A 15,629-nucleotide genomic window follows, 5' to 3' on the forward strand; every position below is an offset into this window, starting at 1 on the left:
CCACATAGTGAGGTAGATATGTGGGGGCGTGTTAGAACGAGCCGTTTTAGGGGGGCGTGGCAGAGTCTTAACTTTGATAAAGAATATCTCTTTGGTTTTGAGACTTTAGTCTTTGCAACTTCAGGGATCTTATCTATGCACAATCAGCTTGTAACACTCCAAAGAGAAAGGAAAACTTGAAATCGCATCATATGACCCCTTTAAAAACACGTTTAAGCTTGTATTTTCATGAGAATTGAATAATTCATTCAACCTGTAAGCAGCAGAATAAGTTGAATTTATCCGTCTTCAGTTCTCTGTTATGTCATACTGTCATTATTAGAGGGCGGAATAATAGTGTAAATGTGTCCAGATTAGGGGTGCGCCTATCCGATATTCAGTATCAGTTAGGGATGCTCCGATCTGCTTTTTTCGCCTCCGATACGATTCCGATTCCTAGGGTTCGGTATTGGCCGATACCAGTGAAGTTTTTTTCCCCCATTTAAATAAATGTAGAATTTATATATCTCTGTGTGTGGAACTGATAATCATTCTTTCACAATCTACTAGATACAGACTACTTCATTATAAAGAAAAGTAAAATAAACAATAAATATGAAAAAATATAGGCCTATGTATATTTATAATCTATGACAAAAATGTATCATAAACTAGGTTAGTGGATAATTCGGCAGCAAAATCTATTCTAAAAAAATCATTGCACAATAATTTTAGAAATCCAAACATTTAGTGAAAAAACATTTTGTGGGGAACAAATAAAAGTGTTGCACTAAATATGGTAAAATGTTACACATTGCTATTTGTATTATAAAAGCCATTCATTAAAAACATTCATATATATGTTTAAGTATATACTATAAAATTAAAATACATTTCTTTTGAATGTATAGCATATTTTTTAATAAGGCAGCAACATATGATTGATATGATAGGACAAAACAAATACAGTGCAGCACAAACAGTTTTTATACAGTCTATGAGCACGAAGCGCTTAGGATGTGCGCATCCGGTGTGCAGAATGATGCGCTTGAAGCAACATGGCGTTACAGCCTGACGCCGTGTTGCTTCAAGCGTATCATTCTGCACACCGGATGAGCACATTGTAAGCGCTTCGTGTTAAAAACTGCAAAGCACAAAGGGATTGGATCGGATCGGCGCATCCCTAGTATCAGTATCGCTCCGATATTGCCATTTTCTGCTGGATCGGGATATCGGTCAGACGAGACCAATCCAAATCCGATATCTGCGTATAATATTCTGTGTTATTGTTAAGCCCCACGAAAGCCACAAAAAACATTATAAAGCACAATAAAGTTTTTGTGTACTATATTTCAAATGTTCTGAAGCCGTTCCATAGTTTAATGTGAGGTACAGATGATTATTTACCAAGTCGAGTTCACCTAAAATCTTCTCTCCGCTGCGGCTGTCTGTCATCCTCCATTCAGCATTCAAACTGTGCGGCACGTTCGGTTACTACAGTCAAAATGATAAAACTCTCTCCAAGATTATTAAATGTTCATGTTCCTAATATTATACTTGATCTGTAGATAAAGATAAATGATTCTGCATAAAAGGATTTTATCTTGCTTGAGTTTGTGCTGTTTCTAAATCATGTTAATTTCTACCTGGTATCTGTTAGATCGCAACACTGAAGTAGAGAGCACTATGAATTGTTCTTCACGAGCACAGTAACTGAAATTTAAATCTGTTGAAAGAAAAGGCTCAATAAACTAACGCACAGATTTAATACACTGCGCATTATTATCTCTTCCCTTTGTGCTTTGAACGTCTTCATGCGGAGCGCTGTGCCTGCGTGCTGTGATTCTGTGTTGCTTCAAGCGCATCATTCTGCGCTCGGGATGCGCATAAGCGCTTTGTGCTGGTCTGTATTGGAGCCTTTCCTATTATAATACTTTTGCACAATGAAAGATTATTAATAGCCTTTCTTGTTCGTCTTATCTATCATATGTTGCTGCAACATTACTGTGCTATACATTTAAAAGAAATGTCTTTTAATTTATATTTATATATAAATATATTACTTGTTTTTCATGAATATATTTTACAACAATACAAAGTGCAATGTTTAACATTTTACCAGATTTAGTCCTACACTTATTTTATTTGTTCCCCACTAAATAATGTTTTGTTTTTCACTAAAAGTTTAGATTTTATAAAATTAGATTTGATAAAACTCATAATTTTTCTAGAGTAACTTTTCCTATCGAATTGTCCACTAACCTAGTTTATAATAGCATTTTTGTCATCGATAATGGTTATATTTTTTTTTCGTTTGTTATTTTTCTTTATAATGAAGTTGTCTATATTTAGTAGATTGTGTGTAACACACAAAAGAGTGACGATCAGGTCAACACACATTGAGGTTTAGAAATTCTACACTGATTTAAAAAAAACAGCACTGGTATCGGATCTATCGGTATCAGCAGATACTCTGAAGTTTTGGTATCGGATCGGGATCGGTTCTGAAAAAGTGATATCGAGCCCTCCCTATATCCTATCTAAAACGTTATTTAGCCAAAAAAAACAAACAAAAAAAAACTATAACGTTACCACTCTAATATGTCTTGCAATATCCGTGCTGTTCGCCAGTCACATCACATTTCGTTTTTCGGAAGGCGGGCGTTCATCAAACCCGGAACTAATCGAGCCGTTTGTGCCAGACTGGGGAGAAAGGTATTGTAATAATGTAAATTATGTAAAAAATAATGCATTTTTCGAACCACCAAGCATGAGACAGAACAAAACAAATTCAAGACATTGTAAAAGAGCATAATAGGACCCCTTTAAAATTACTCTGTGATTGTAAAATTAAGATTTACATAGCACATGCAACTTTGTATTTAACCGCAACCTTTGCCAGATTACAGTATGATTATTTGTTCTCTCAAACATCAACCATTTCTAACAACGGTTGTCTCTTTCTTCTAATGCAGACTTTAGGTTCAGGGCAGGGCAGGCCTGACTCTCCTGTCTACATAAACCTGCAGGAGTTGAAGATCTTTCAGTCCTCCATCCCTCCACTGCCGTCCTCCTCTCCGTTCCACACCAATGGCGACTGGGAGACTCACAAAGACCAGAATGGCAGACACTTCTACTACAACAGCAGCACGCAGGAGAGGACCTGGAAACCCCCAAGGGCACGGGACAGCCTCACCAGGAAAGAGGAAAAACAAGACATGACTGACACTGAGGTACACACACAACAACCTCAAGATTAGACTCAACACAACAGACGGTGATGCTTGCACGCACAAACACACACGCATGTATTATTACGTTTATATGTGGCTTACAAAGGGGAAGAACAACTTCATAAGGGACAAAATGTCCATTGTGGTCTTGGGAAATGCATGACTGGATAGCTTTTTGAATGAATGAATGAATGAATGAATGATGCATTTATATAGCGCTTTCTTTCTCAACCTAAGCTGAATATTTATATGCATGAAAAGCATTCTGGGTAATTGATTTTCCCTGGTGGGTGAAGGGTTAATTGTGACTGGTGATTTATTTCTCGTCTCTCTCTTTTCCTTGTCTGCCTCTCTGAATGAACTCTTTTACTTTGTTTCTTTCTATATTTCTTTCTACTCGTCTTGCTTTTGTGTGATTGGCTGGGTGAAGGTTCTGTCATCGGAGGAAAACTGTCTGAGCAGCCAATCAGACAGCCAGTATGGTTCGCCCCCTAGAGGCTGGTCTGAGGAAATGGATGAGCATGGACACACTCTCTATGTGTCTGACTATACTAATGAGAAGGTACAAAGACAAACTCAGTGTGTTACTGCATGGTTGACAATTTTTGTCTTACTAAGCTTAAAAATGGAGAAACTACTTTTTCATCAACAACTGGCTTGTTTTTTTTTTGTTTTTGTTTTTTTTCCCCAAATGGCTACACTTGTTTTTCCTTATTTATATGGTTAACAAACTGAATGACCTGTTATAACCATTGATTTGGTATATCTAAAGATGGTCACAGTGGTTGACGAGTCAACTAGTCGTGTAGCTTTTTTGTTGTTTTTAATTTGCGCTTCTTTATTTGGTGCTTGCAATAAGCTGTGAATAAGTCGTTTTTTTTGTAATTCATCCCCTTTAACTTACTGCCATTACAGTCCTCACATGCTGTTTTTTTAACCCCTTGCCATGAGTGTTAAGTTTTTATGCATTAAGTTTTAAAAACACTCATTCCTTTCTATTGCATTCTGTCTAATTGTTTTTGAACATGAAGCCGCCTTTTTACTGTCTCTGACAAACAGTTTCAGACAGATTGGAAGTCATTCATGCCCAATGGAGAGAAGTACATGAGATGCGTGGAATATGTGTATGTGAAATTTTCAAATCCAATTTAAGCTTCGGTATTTGAAATATCTGAACTTTTGCGGCTAGACTGTTTGCAGCCACTCAACTGGATGTGTTGTATTCTAATCAAAACTATGCACGAAATGTGAGATTTGCAAATGTTTTTGCACTACAACATTAATCATGAATATTTATTCATACATTCATTTTTCCTTTCTTTTTACCATGGTGAAAAAGTGGAGGGTAATGGCAGCTTCTGTAACAATTTGAAAGTTCTGGACGATTGTCAGTAGGAGGTGAAATGCGGCAATTGTACTTGAATGTTAGACATAGTGGAAGGGTGGCTTTAGATACTCTCTTGTGTAAAAACTCATCCATATAAGGTTAGGTGAACCCGAAACCTGCCTTAAAGGGCTTTCTTGAGACTAATTAGTCGACTAGTTGTTCAGGCAACTAACCAACTAGTGCCTGTGTGTGTTTTGTATATGTATGTAGTGGTTGAGACACACAGACGAGCATGGCCGGCTGTATTACTACAGCGCAGATGGCTCCAGATCTGAGTGGGAGCTTCCTAAAATTGGTCTCAAATCACAGGTGAGGCTAACAACAGATTCCAGTGCTTAACAGCATAAAAAAAAAAAAATCTAGTCAGGAAGTCCCAGAAATCCCTTTCAATTTGGTTTATTAAATGAGCAATATCACTCGAGTACGAGAGCGATACCGGCTCTATATCAGCAGGGCTGTGATTAGGCCAGAGGCACGAGGCCGCAGTTCGACGGAACATGTGTGTAATTAAACAAGAAACAACGGAGTGCCTAATAAAACCCTCTTTTGTGCGGAACTACTTCCTTCCGCCACGGATTCAAAGCTCAAGTTGACAGTTAAACATACGTCACTTTTAGAATTCGTATCAAGGGCATGTGCTGCTAATACAAATGGCAAGCTTAATGAAACGAATAATCAAGCACATTGTTTTAAGTTGTTTTTTTCTTCACTTAATGGTTAAACTCTTATTTTTAAGTTTCTTATGAAGATTTATTTCACCAAGTACTTAAGATGTTAGCTGATAATATCAGTACTACAAGTACTACAAGTACAAGTACAACTTCTACTACAAGTTCTGCTGGCAATATCAGTATGAAATATACATGTTTTTAAATTTATTTAATAATTTAAATACATTCAAAGGTTGATTATATAAACTATAATTCAAATAATTCATAAGGTATTGTGTCAACATGAAACTGCTTAGGGGTGATTATATTTACAAGCACTGTCAAATGCTGGTCTGGTTGAAATGAACACACTTTTGGTTTTTAGTGATGTGAATGACTCCCATCCTGATTTGGGTGATGATGTTTACATGTGCTTTATGTTTGACTGAAGTTAAAACAGAAATCCGTCAAGGACCGGCGAGCCTTACCCCCGCACCGCGAAAGCACCGTCCGCTTTTACCCTTATAGGCCACAAGTCAGTGTTGCCCCACCCCTATATCCCAACAACCAATCACCTCGTCTGAGATTATGCATGCACACTTTCACCCACTGCAACTCATTTTAGTATATACAGTGATTTCTACACAAATTTTTATACAATATATATTTGAACTGCATGAGAAATTGCACATGAATATATCATCCTTTAAAGGAATCATTCACCATTAAATTTCAGCTGTCATCATGTACACACACTTATGTTGCTCACAACCTTTAGGATATTTTTTTTTGTCTTCAGTGGATGGTTTTGAGTGGCATAAAGTTGAGCTGATGACAGAATTTATATTTTTCAATAAACTCTTTAATGATTCGAGAAATGCTTTACACCTGTGTGATTAATCACGTGCTTTGATTAAATGATCAGTAAGTCCTGTCTGGTTTTAGAGTGGGTGAGTTTTACTTTAAGACAGAATATCTTGGCTGACCCTGAAATAGAGATATATAGTGTGTATATATATATATGCTGTCTGAATTACATATTGGTTGTTATTGAATTATTAGGTGCAATGACTGATGACTATTGACAACTGTGGATTAGTTTGCTGATTATTACAGGTGTTTATAAAATTGTACATAATTTTGAATCATGTGGTTTGTTGTTTTCTTGTGTAGGACACCAAAACAGGCTCACCTGACTCTGACTCCTCCTGTCCCTCCTCTCCCAAACCCTCAAACTCTGTTAGTATCAGCATCATCCCTCTCTTCTCGTCCTTGTCCTCCTTTATGTTTGTCTTTGTTGCCCTGCTCTGTCTTTACTCCTCTTAATGCTGAGCTCTGACTCTTCTGTGTGTTTGTTTTGTGGGTTTATAATAAATCAATAAGCCATGAGTACTCTGGCATTAAGGGTTTAAGGGTATTAGATAGGCTTAATGTGAAGTGGAGTGCTTATAGATGGTTAATCACTGGACAACCTCTCATGGATCAATGCCTTTAGAAAGCCACACCAATATGACAAGACTGTGATGTTTAATAAGTGCTTACATACTTTAGCAATTATATTAAAAATAAAGTCAGTTTGGTGCATTGATACAGAAGTAAATCGTTGTGTGATCACAGGTGTGTGTACATTTGCATTCCATTGTGCTTTAAATGCAGCTCGCCCAGTCAGATTTTAGAACTGTCCATTTTATAAGCATTTACTGGTTGTGTCTGTTGAGCTGCTTCTATACTAAATACTAAAGAACTGACTGTAACAGTTCAGTACAACATACTGCCTAAATCATCACTGTTCTTGTGTAATTTCTCTCTTATGGTAGCCTCTGTTGCGACTGGACAAAGTTAGGTTTCTTCTCACTCTGTTCTGGGTTAATTCTGTGGCTGCATGCTGTTCATCGCTCTGACTGTTTTTTTTTTTTTAGGTTTAGTTTTGTCCTCTTTCTCTCTTCTCAAATCTTTTTCTCTATTCTAGTCGTCAGAGAAATGTGGCAATTTAAACATGACTAAAATCACTGAACATGGAAAAAAGGTCCGGTAAGTAAAAATAATGCTCTCATTCATTTGACAGAGCAAACAAATGCTTATAACTATGCCATGCTGATATTGTAATTGTTTGTTTGCCTTTTGTCACGGCCACAGGAAGAACTGGACCTCCTATTGGACAGTTTTGCAGGGTTCTTCACTACTATTTAATAAGGGTCAAGGGGGCGGGACTGGTTGGGTGAGTGACAGTTCAGTGATGAGAGAAAATCATCAGTAGCCCACGTGATGTACTCAGTTTAAATGTCTTGTGTGTATGTTCATGAGTTGCTTTCTCAACAGTTTGGAAGAGACCAGAAGCTGGAGTTCAGTGTGGAACTCAAAGGAGGTTCAGTGGACTGGGCATCTAAAGACAAATCGAGCAAGAAACATGTTCTAGAGGTAAAGAGCTGGTTGGAAACTGGTAAACAGCAGTTGTTATTTATCTAATTTGACTCTCTATGTTTGCTTTGGTTAAAAGAGATATGAATGTTGAACTGTTATTAAGGTCATGCAGTGGATTATCCTGTCCTTTTTGCACAGAGCTTGGCTGAAGCTGTGGTGAACAGCTTGATGTCTAAACATGGCTAATTGTGTGACAAATACTGCTGTTTGATTTGTTGTGTTCATGTGTCTAAGCTGAAGACCCGGCAGGGCATGGAGCTCCTCTTGCAGTCAGATAACGACAGCCTCATCAGTGAGTGGCACAAGGCTTTGACTGAAGCCATACACACATATGTAAGATCAGTCTTCTATATGCCTTTACTTACATTTCTTCGGCACTTTAATTATTCTGAATTCTTTTATTGACCTTGATGTGTGTTTCATGTTGCAGGCATGGGAGTCTGATGAGGCCATTGAAGAAGACATGCCAGAATCTCCTGACACTGAGAAACATGACAAAGAAAAAGAGCAAAGAAACTCCAAGAAGGGCAGAGGTGTGTGTGTGCCTATGTGAATGATTCTGTAGACCTGTTTCAAACCCTAGGCAGCTGTCTAGTGTATTGCTAAGCTAACAACACAATACTCTAATAAGAATAAAAATGCATAACACAGTCAGCGGTGGGTGATTTATTTATGATACAGCCCACTCATATATTCAGTCCAGTGCACCTGGAGTTGTGTACCATTCCTTACATAGACTTCTCTTCCCATGATGCTTTAGATATTAAGAAATCCGTAAGCATGGATAATGCAGAGCAGAAGAAGAAGACCAAGCTGATGAAGCTCCTCACAGGCAGACCAACTTTACAGGCCGTCAAAGACAAGGGCTACATTAAAGGTACCTACACACAGAACTGGGTGGACACAGAGTTATTGGTAAAATTCAAAGACTGTTTTATTGTTTGATTGTTTCTCTCTCTGTAGATCAGGTGTTTGGCTCCAGTTTGAGCAGTCTTTGTCAAAGAGAGAATTCCACCGTCCCTCACTTTGTCTCGATGTGCATTGAGCAGGTGGAGAAGAACGGTACTCTTCTGTTCAGTCCATGTGCAGCTGAATATTGACTAAATCTAAATCCTAAATTTACTCTCACCCCAGCTTTGAATGTTAATGCTTAATAAAACTTGAATTACTATTTTCAACCCTTGTCACTGACTATCATAGGTTACATGCACATCAAATTCCACCTTAATATTCCTGTGTACATGGTTGTTGTAGTTGCCAATCTGTACATGCACACTTTCTTTCCCACTCTTATTTCCTGGGTAATTTAGTACTGTCATTAATTGTACAGTATGCTGAGTTATTATTAAGTTTCAAACAACACAAAACGGAAAAGGTTGTGCAGTCAATAATAATAATAATATGCATTATTTTCAATTTATTTTAATAATAATATAAAAAAGGTATTATCATAGTCAACTAAAACAATTAATATTTTTGTTACTTAAAATAAAATAAACATTAACTGAAATAAAATAATATATTAAAAATATTAAACTTATTTTATTTCAGCTGTTACCAAGGCAAGTTTTCTCAGTTTTGTTTAGTTTAACTTGAAGTAATAAAATAGCTAAAACTAAATCAAATAAAAAAAAAATTAAAACTATAGACACATTTAAAAAATTAATCAAAATGACAACAAAATTACAAAAAATGTTAACATTAAAGTGAAAACAGTAAATATAAAAATAAAATAAAATTTTAAATATTAACAAAAACTATAACAGAGTATCAATGATAGTAAAATGACACTGCTTAATATCACAATATTGATGTGCAAGTAAACTGGATGAGTTGATACTCGCTGCTATGACCTGCATTCTAACATGCATTCCAATGTTTTGTAATTCGTGTCATTTCTTTCTCTTTCTTTCTTTATTCAGGGTTAGGAGTGGATGGTTTGTACAGAGTCAGTGGAAATTTGGCCATTATACAAAAACTGAGATTTGCTGTTAATCACGGTACGCCCTGCCACCTTTTAAACCCATACTGATTTATACGAAACAGATCATTATTGATGTGTATTTAAAAAAACAACATGATTTGTGTCACTTTAATCTACATAAATACAGATGATAAAGTGGATTTAGAGGACAGTAAATGGGAAGACATTCACGTGACCACTGGAGCTCTGAAGATGTTTTTCCGTGAGCTACCAGAACCGCTGTTCCCCTACGCTTTCTTCAACAACTTCATCACTGCTATCAGTGAGTGGAGATCAGTATTTGACACTAGTGTTTAGAGGGAGATGTTTTGCACACATGTAACTGTTGTGTTTCTGTGTAGAAATGCCTGATTATAAGCAGAAAGTTCAGGCGGTTAAGGATTTGATGAAGCAACTGCCACGGCCTAACCACGACACCATACAGGCGCTCTTCAAACACCTGAAGAAGTGAGTATAAAAGGAGAACGAGAGAACAAACGATGATTGAAAATGAAAAAGTTGCTTCTTTTTTTTTAACTCTATAAGGCACATAAACAATGGAAATGATTAGGTAGTTGTTTTAGAAAAATGCTGAAATAGTTTTAGAGGAAGTGTATGTCATGTTAATTGCCCTTGTGTGTTTACAAGCACTCTTTCTCTCTGTAGAGTGATCCAGCATGTCGACGAGAATAGGATGACCACGCAGAGTGTAGCCATCGTGTTCGGCCCGACACTTCTACGCCCAGAGGTAGAGACGGCAAATATGGCCGTGCACATGGTCTACCAGAATCAGATCGTTGAGCTCATTCTTATGGAATATGAGAAGATATTTGGCAGGTAGGTCACATGCACAGGAACACTTTGACCAAACCCAGTGGGACAGTTACTGCTGAAGACTGAACAGCCCATTGACTGCCAGTCTGAACACTGTTTTGATATGTTTACATGAGAGGAACACCTGCATTAAAAACAAAAAACACCACTCTGTCTTCAAGATAAACAGTCAAATCCTTTCTCATATCTTTATTGGACTAAATAATTGTTATTTTTTTTGACTGGATGTCATATTATTTTTATATATACCTAAATCCATTGGACTGTCATTTTTGGACCATTTTTGGATTCATTTGGAGCAACGAGGGCTTGAAATATGAACGTTTTCTGTCCGACTGAAAACCGTGGGAGAAATCTGATGCTTCATTTTAGATTTCCGTTCACTACAAGTACTACGTTTTGCATCACGTCTTTCTGTGGTAATACTGTAATATGGTTTGGAACAACACATCAACTGATGGACTGATATGATAGACTTGGATTTTATTCTATACTAAAAACTCATTTTCACGGGAATGGATTGCATTCTGTTCTGGGCTCCCGGAAGTTACCCCTGAGATGACCACTGCTGGGAAACACTGGAGTTATTGTCTAGACTCTCAAGATTCGGACACACAATCTTTTGTTTGAGTCTCGGCCACGATTTCTTGATTATTGATCCAACATCAAAGGATGTACAAACTCTTGAGCTATGAAAATATATGTCAATTATATTTCAGGCTGTATGAGTGCATCTGTCCCCTTCGGTCCTTAGAGAGACACTGAAAGGAAATATGTCCAAACTCTATAAGGCACATAAACAATGGAAATGATTAGGTAGTTGTTTTAGAAAAATGCTGAAATAGTTTTAGAGGAAGTGTATGTCATGTTAATTGCCCTTGTGTGTTTACAAGCACTCTTTCTCTCTGTAGAGTGATCCAGCATGTCGACGAGAATAGGATGACCACGCAGAGTGTAGCCATCGTGTTCGGCCCGACACTTCTACGCCCAGAGGTAGAGACGGCAAATATGGCCGTGCACATGGTCTACCAGAATCAGATCGTTGAGCTCATTCTTATGGAATATGAGAAGATATTTGGCAGGTAGGTCACATGCACAGGAACACTTTGACCAAACCCAGTGGGACAGTTACTGCTGAAGACTGAACAGCCCATTGACTGCCAGTCTGAACACTGTTTTGATATGTTTACATGAGAGGAACACCTGCATTAAAAACAAAAAACACCACTCTGTCTTCAAGATAAACAGTCAAATCCTTTCTCATATCTTTATTGGACTAAATAATTGTTATTTTTTTTGACTGGATGTCATATTATTTTTATATATACCTAAATCCATTGGACTGTCATTTTTGGACCATTTTTGGATTCATTTGGAGCAACGAGGGCTTGAAATATGAACGTTTTCTGTCCGACTGAAAACCGTGGGAGAAATCTGATGCTTCATTTTAGATTTCCGTTCACTACAAGTACTACGTTTTGCATCACGTCTTTCTGTGGTAATACTGTAATATGGTTTGGAACAACACATCAACTGATGGACTGATATGATAGACTTGGATTTTATTCTATACTAAAAACTCATTTTCACGGGAATGGATTGCATTCTGTTCTGGGCTCCCGGAAGTTACCCCTGAGATGACCACTGCTGGGAAACACTGGAGTTATTGTCTAGACTCTCAAGATTCGGACACACAATCTTTTGTTTGAGTCTCGGCCACGATTTCTTGATTATTGATCCAACATCAAAGGATGTACAAACTCTTGAGCTATGAAAATATATGTCAATTATATTTCAGGCTGTATGAGTGCATCTGTCCCCTTCGGTCCTTAGAGAGACACTGAAAGGAAATATGTCCATGACACATTTAACCCTTTGAGGACATTAGACTCGCTACTGTTCCTGACCAGACCCCAGCCATGCATTGAAAACTCTCACAGCCTAAAGACAAAATAACGTGAAGATCTTCTATTAGAGAAAGAGGAGAAATTCTGAGTGGGTAAAACTTGATTGCTCTTTCTAAAGATGTCTGATGGACATACTATGTGTGTATGTGTGTGATGAGTAAAAAGCACATGGAGGTTAAGACACCACAATTGTATTAATAAAGAGACAGGTTTATTAAAATATTTTAAGAATTATTTCAGATATGGTTATTTGGTAAATGGCTGTTGAATGTAATTCGTTAAATGTTCTGCTGTATGTTGCAGAGCTTTGTCTTGATCAAAATAAAATTGACAAGGCAAATCGGTCACCTTATTGAGTGTTGTTACTCCCCTCCACCAAGAGGCAGCAAACATCACAACAACACTGGTTTTGTTTTTCATGTGTTGCCTTTAAAGTTCTCACATATAATTTAAGTACTGGTATGCAAAGCTACTCTTATGTCTTTTATATTATATGGATTTAATCAAAGCACAGCATCTTTATAAAGGAAAGTTCAGACTTCTACGTTTTTACTGTAAATGCCGTTTGTTTTTGTTTTTTTCAGGGACTTATCTAAATTATTGGACCTGGAACATTCCTTTAATGCTGTTGATTAAGTTTATATTTTTATAGATGAATATGCAGACTGACCCCATGAGGGAAAAAATTAGAATTAGTCTTGACACCTTTTTGTTCACTGATTTCTTGTTCTAATACTCCCTTATTTCACTCTAAAGTGGAAATTGCAAACTATTTCCTCTCCATTCCAATGGATACATTTTCTTTCAAACAAAAATATTAACTTTTGAAGAATTTGTCCTAATTTATTGTTTTGCTGAATTTTTAGATACAAAACCACACAAACAGTGGATGCTGTCACTTAACAGTGCTGGAAATGTACTCTGTCTGCTAAGGTTTAAGTATTAGAAGCTTTAATTTTTTAAAAGTTTTAAATTAAATGCTAAACATCTTCCTGGACACCCACTGTTGTGTGGAAATTACTAAATATTAGCACGCTTTCAATAAATTTGTTTGATAATGAATAAGCAATTTAGAAATGACCTGGTGCTTCATTTCATTTTATTTTATGGGGCATCATAAAAGGAAACAAAGAAAAATCCTACGAATAGGTTCATCACTTTGTGGAAAATGTGACATTTACACACACAATGCAGAGTTGGCACAAATAAAAACATAGACAAAATGGCTTGACTAATTTTGGTTCCAAAATGGCAAATTCAACACCATTACAACAACATGAATCCATGCTCTTCATCACAGGTTTATTAATTACTGTGAAGCTGTTGGAAAAGCTTCAGATTTAAGAAAAACCAAAGCAATGGGTACAAATGTCTGCCTGATTGACTTTCTGTGATGGAGTTAAAAAATAACTTTAAATTATAAAACTAATACTGTTAACTTTATATACTGTATATCAGGGTTTAACCTCCTTCGTGGCACTGAGATTAATTCTAAAATACATTGTGTTAAACTACAGTGTTGTGTATTACACACGCAATAAATAAAGCAATACAAAAATAAGACATATGTAAAAGGTTCTACAAATGAAACATTTGTCAGTGACAATAATACTGATGGTATTACACAATATACACATGCATAAACACAAAAAGAATAAACATTTCGAAATACACTGAAATTAATAATACTGTAAGTTCTGCTCAGACACAATCAACTTAAACATTTTTAATCCTATGCGCCTCTTCCAAAGTGCTGCTTTAAACGTGCACTTCACAGTCATATTACATACGGTCCGTATTTGCCTTCTGCATGACTTCGAGATGCTAGATTTAGTTTCATCTATAGGGCCGTGCACGTTGGAAATCTTCATAACAGAGAGAACACTTGCTGATGAATATGAGTTGGAGGTCTTGTGCTCTCCTATACAATCTACACAATCCTGTGGTTCATACATTTCAAGTACATTTTTTTCATCATCATTCATCAAATAATTCTTAACCTGCTTCTAATTGGTTTGTATTCATCACTTGGTTCGGCTATTTGTTTTAGGTTATTATATGATTCCAAACAGAATAATAAAGAAGTGTGAAGCATAAAAAGCTTGGATTTCTGAATGAAAATGGCTGAATTTAAATCTTCTTATAAATGGCATGCCCATACTCGCCTAATTTAAATAAATCTTTTCAATTTGATTTGGTCTAGTTTGATAGGGCTACTTATGTTGTATTATTTTTTTCTTTTAGTAAAGTTAAATGGGCAATTCTTCACAAAAGTGGGCTTAGAGAGAGAAAACCAGCATGAGCTATAACAGCTTGACAGTGTGCCATTTGATTACAACTGAGAGCAGTGTTGGAAACTTAAATATTTTTGTAAATTTGTCAAATCTGTTGGGCTGTGTCCTTGACCAGTGTGGACATTTTTATGTATCTTTAAATTCTTGGTCAGCTGACTATAATCTAGATTGTCCAGTGTGACTTAATGTTTGTGAATGGCACTTACAGCTTGGCGGTCTTGCATAAGGCTGTGGGTTTGCAGTTCCTTAGAGCATCTCCTATGAACACAGACTGACACATTACAACATGAAGCCACGCAAAGATGAATGAAAGAACAGGTGAAACTGCCTTCTGAGGTTGACACTTTTTTCCTGACTTTTTTTTGTATGGTGTCATGATCGTGAAAAGTATGTTTTCAAAACATTACAGTTACCGACAAATATTTTGGAGTGCTTATTACAAAATGTCTTTTCTTAGTAGAATTCGAGTCCGATTTGAATTATTATTCAGTTGAGTAGTTCATTACAAGTGACCAGTTTAAATTCTATCAAAGCGATTCAGTTTTTAAATGATAATAAGCATTCCTATGAATATTTCCATAATTAATGATTCGTATGATTTTTTTCTTTTTATAAATTAGCTCTTAATAGTGAAGTGCAATTTAATTTCCTTCATATAAGGCAGATAAACAATCAGATGGGAAAATGAGGCAATGCTAAAAACAGCTTGCCTGATTAACAAGACAAAATACTGAATGGTATCTTAAATTTGAGGCATTAAGTATCTGTGGTTAATCTCACAAAGAAATGTCCAGGTCATATTTCACCCTAAAAAATTATATTTTGCATTAAGAAAATAGTCTACTTTAAAGATTAAGCATTTTTGCATCGGATTTTGACAGTTAAGCATATTAATACATTTTTATTTCTGTAAGGTGATTAAAATACTGTAATACAGTAATGAAAACCATTCTGTCTGGAC

The 15,629-nt window shown here is 36.4% G+C and overlaps 1 protein-coding gene across 1 annotated transcript in view; it reads left to right on the forward strand.

Annotated features, from left to right (window-relative positions):
* The window catches only part of LOC107721732 (rho GTPase-activating protein 12-like), a 31,489-nt gene extending 20,250 nt beyond the window's left edge, over positions 1-11,239 (forward strand). The window contains exons 3-14 of the mRNA XM_016529889.1: positions 2,955-3,212; positions 7,219-7,280; positions 7,386-7,467; positions 7,569-7,667; positions 7,905-8,003; positions 8,101-8,203; positions 8,431-8,547; positions 8,634-8,732; positions 9,593-9,670; positions 9,782-9,916; positions 9,996-10,101; positions 10,300-11,239. Coding sequence (XP_016385375.1) covers positions 2,955-3,212; positions 7,219-7,280; positions 7,386-7,467; positions 7,569-7,667; positions 7,905-8,003; positions 8,101-8,203; positions 8,431-8,547; positions 8,634-8,732; positions 9,593-9,670; positions 9,782-9,916; positions 9,996-10,101; positions 10,300-10,474 — 1,413 coding nt within the window. The 3' untranslated portion in view covers positions 10,475-11,239. The remainder of the gene's footprint in view (positions 1-2,954; positions 3,213-7,218; positions 7,281-7,385; positions 7,468-7,568; positions 7,668-7,904; positions 8,004-8,100; positions 8,204-8,430; positions 8,548-8,633; positions 8,733-9,592; positions 9,671-9,781; positions 9,917-9,995; positions 10,102-10,299) is intronic.
* The last annotated feature ends 4,390 nt before the right edge of the window (positions 11,240-15,629 follow it).

This window comes from Sinocyclocheilus rhinocerous, unplaced genomic scaffold (genome assembly GCF_001515625.1).
Source record: "Sinocyclocheilus rhinocerous isolate Xijiao unplaced genomic scaffold, SAMN03320098_v1.1 scaffold1112, whole genome shotgun sequence".
Classification (NCBI taxonomy): domain Eukaryota; kingdom Metazoa; phylum Chordata; class Actinopteri; order Cypriniformes; family Cyprinidae; genus Sinocyclocheilus; species Sinocyclocheilus rhinocerous.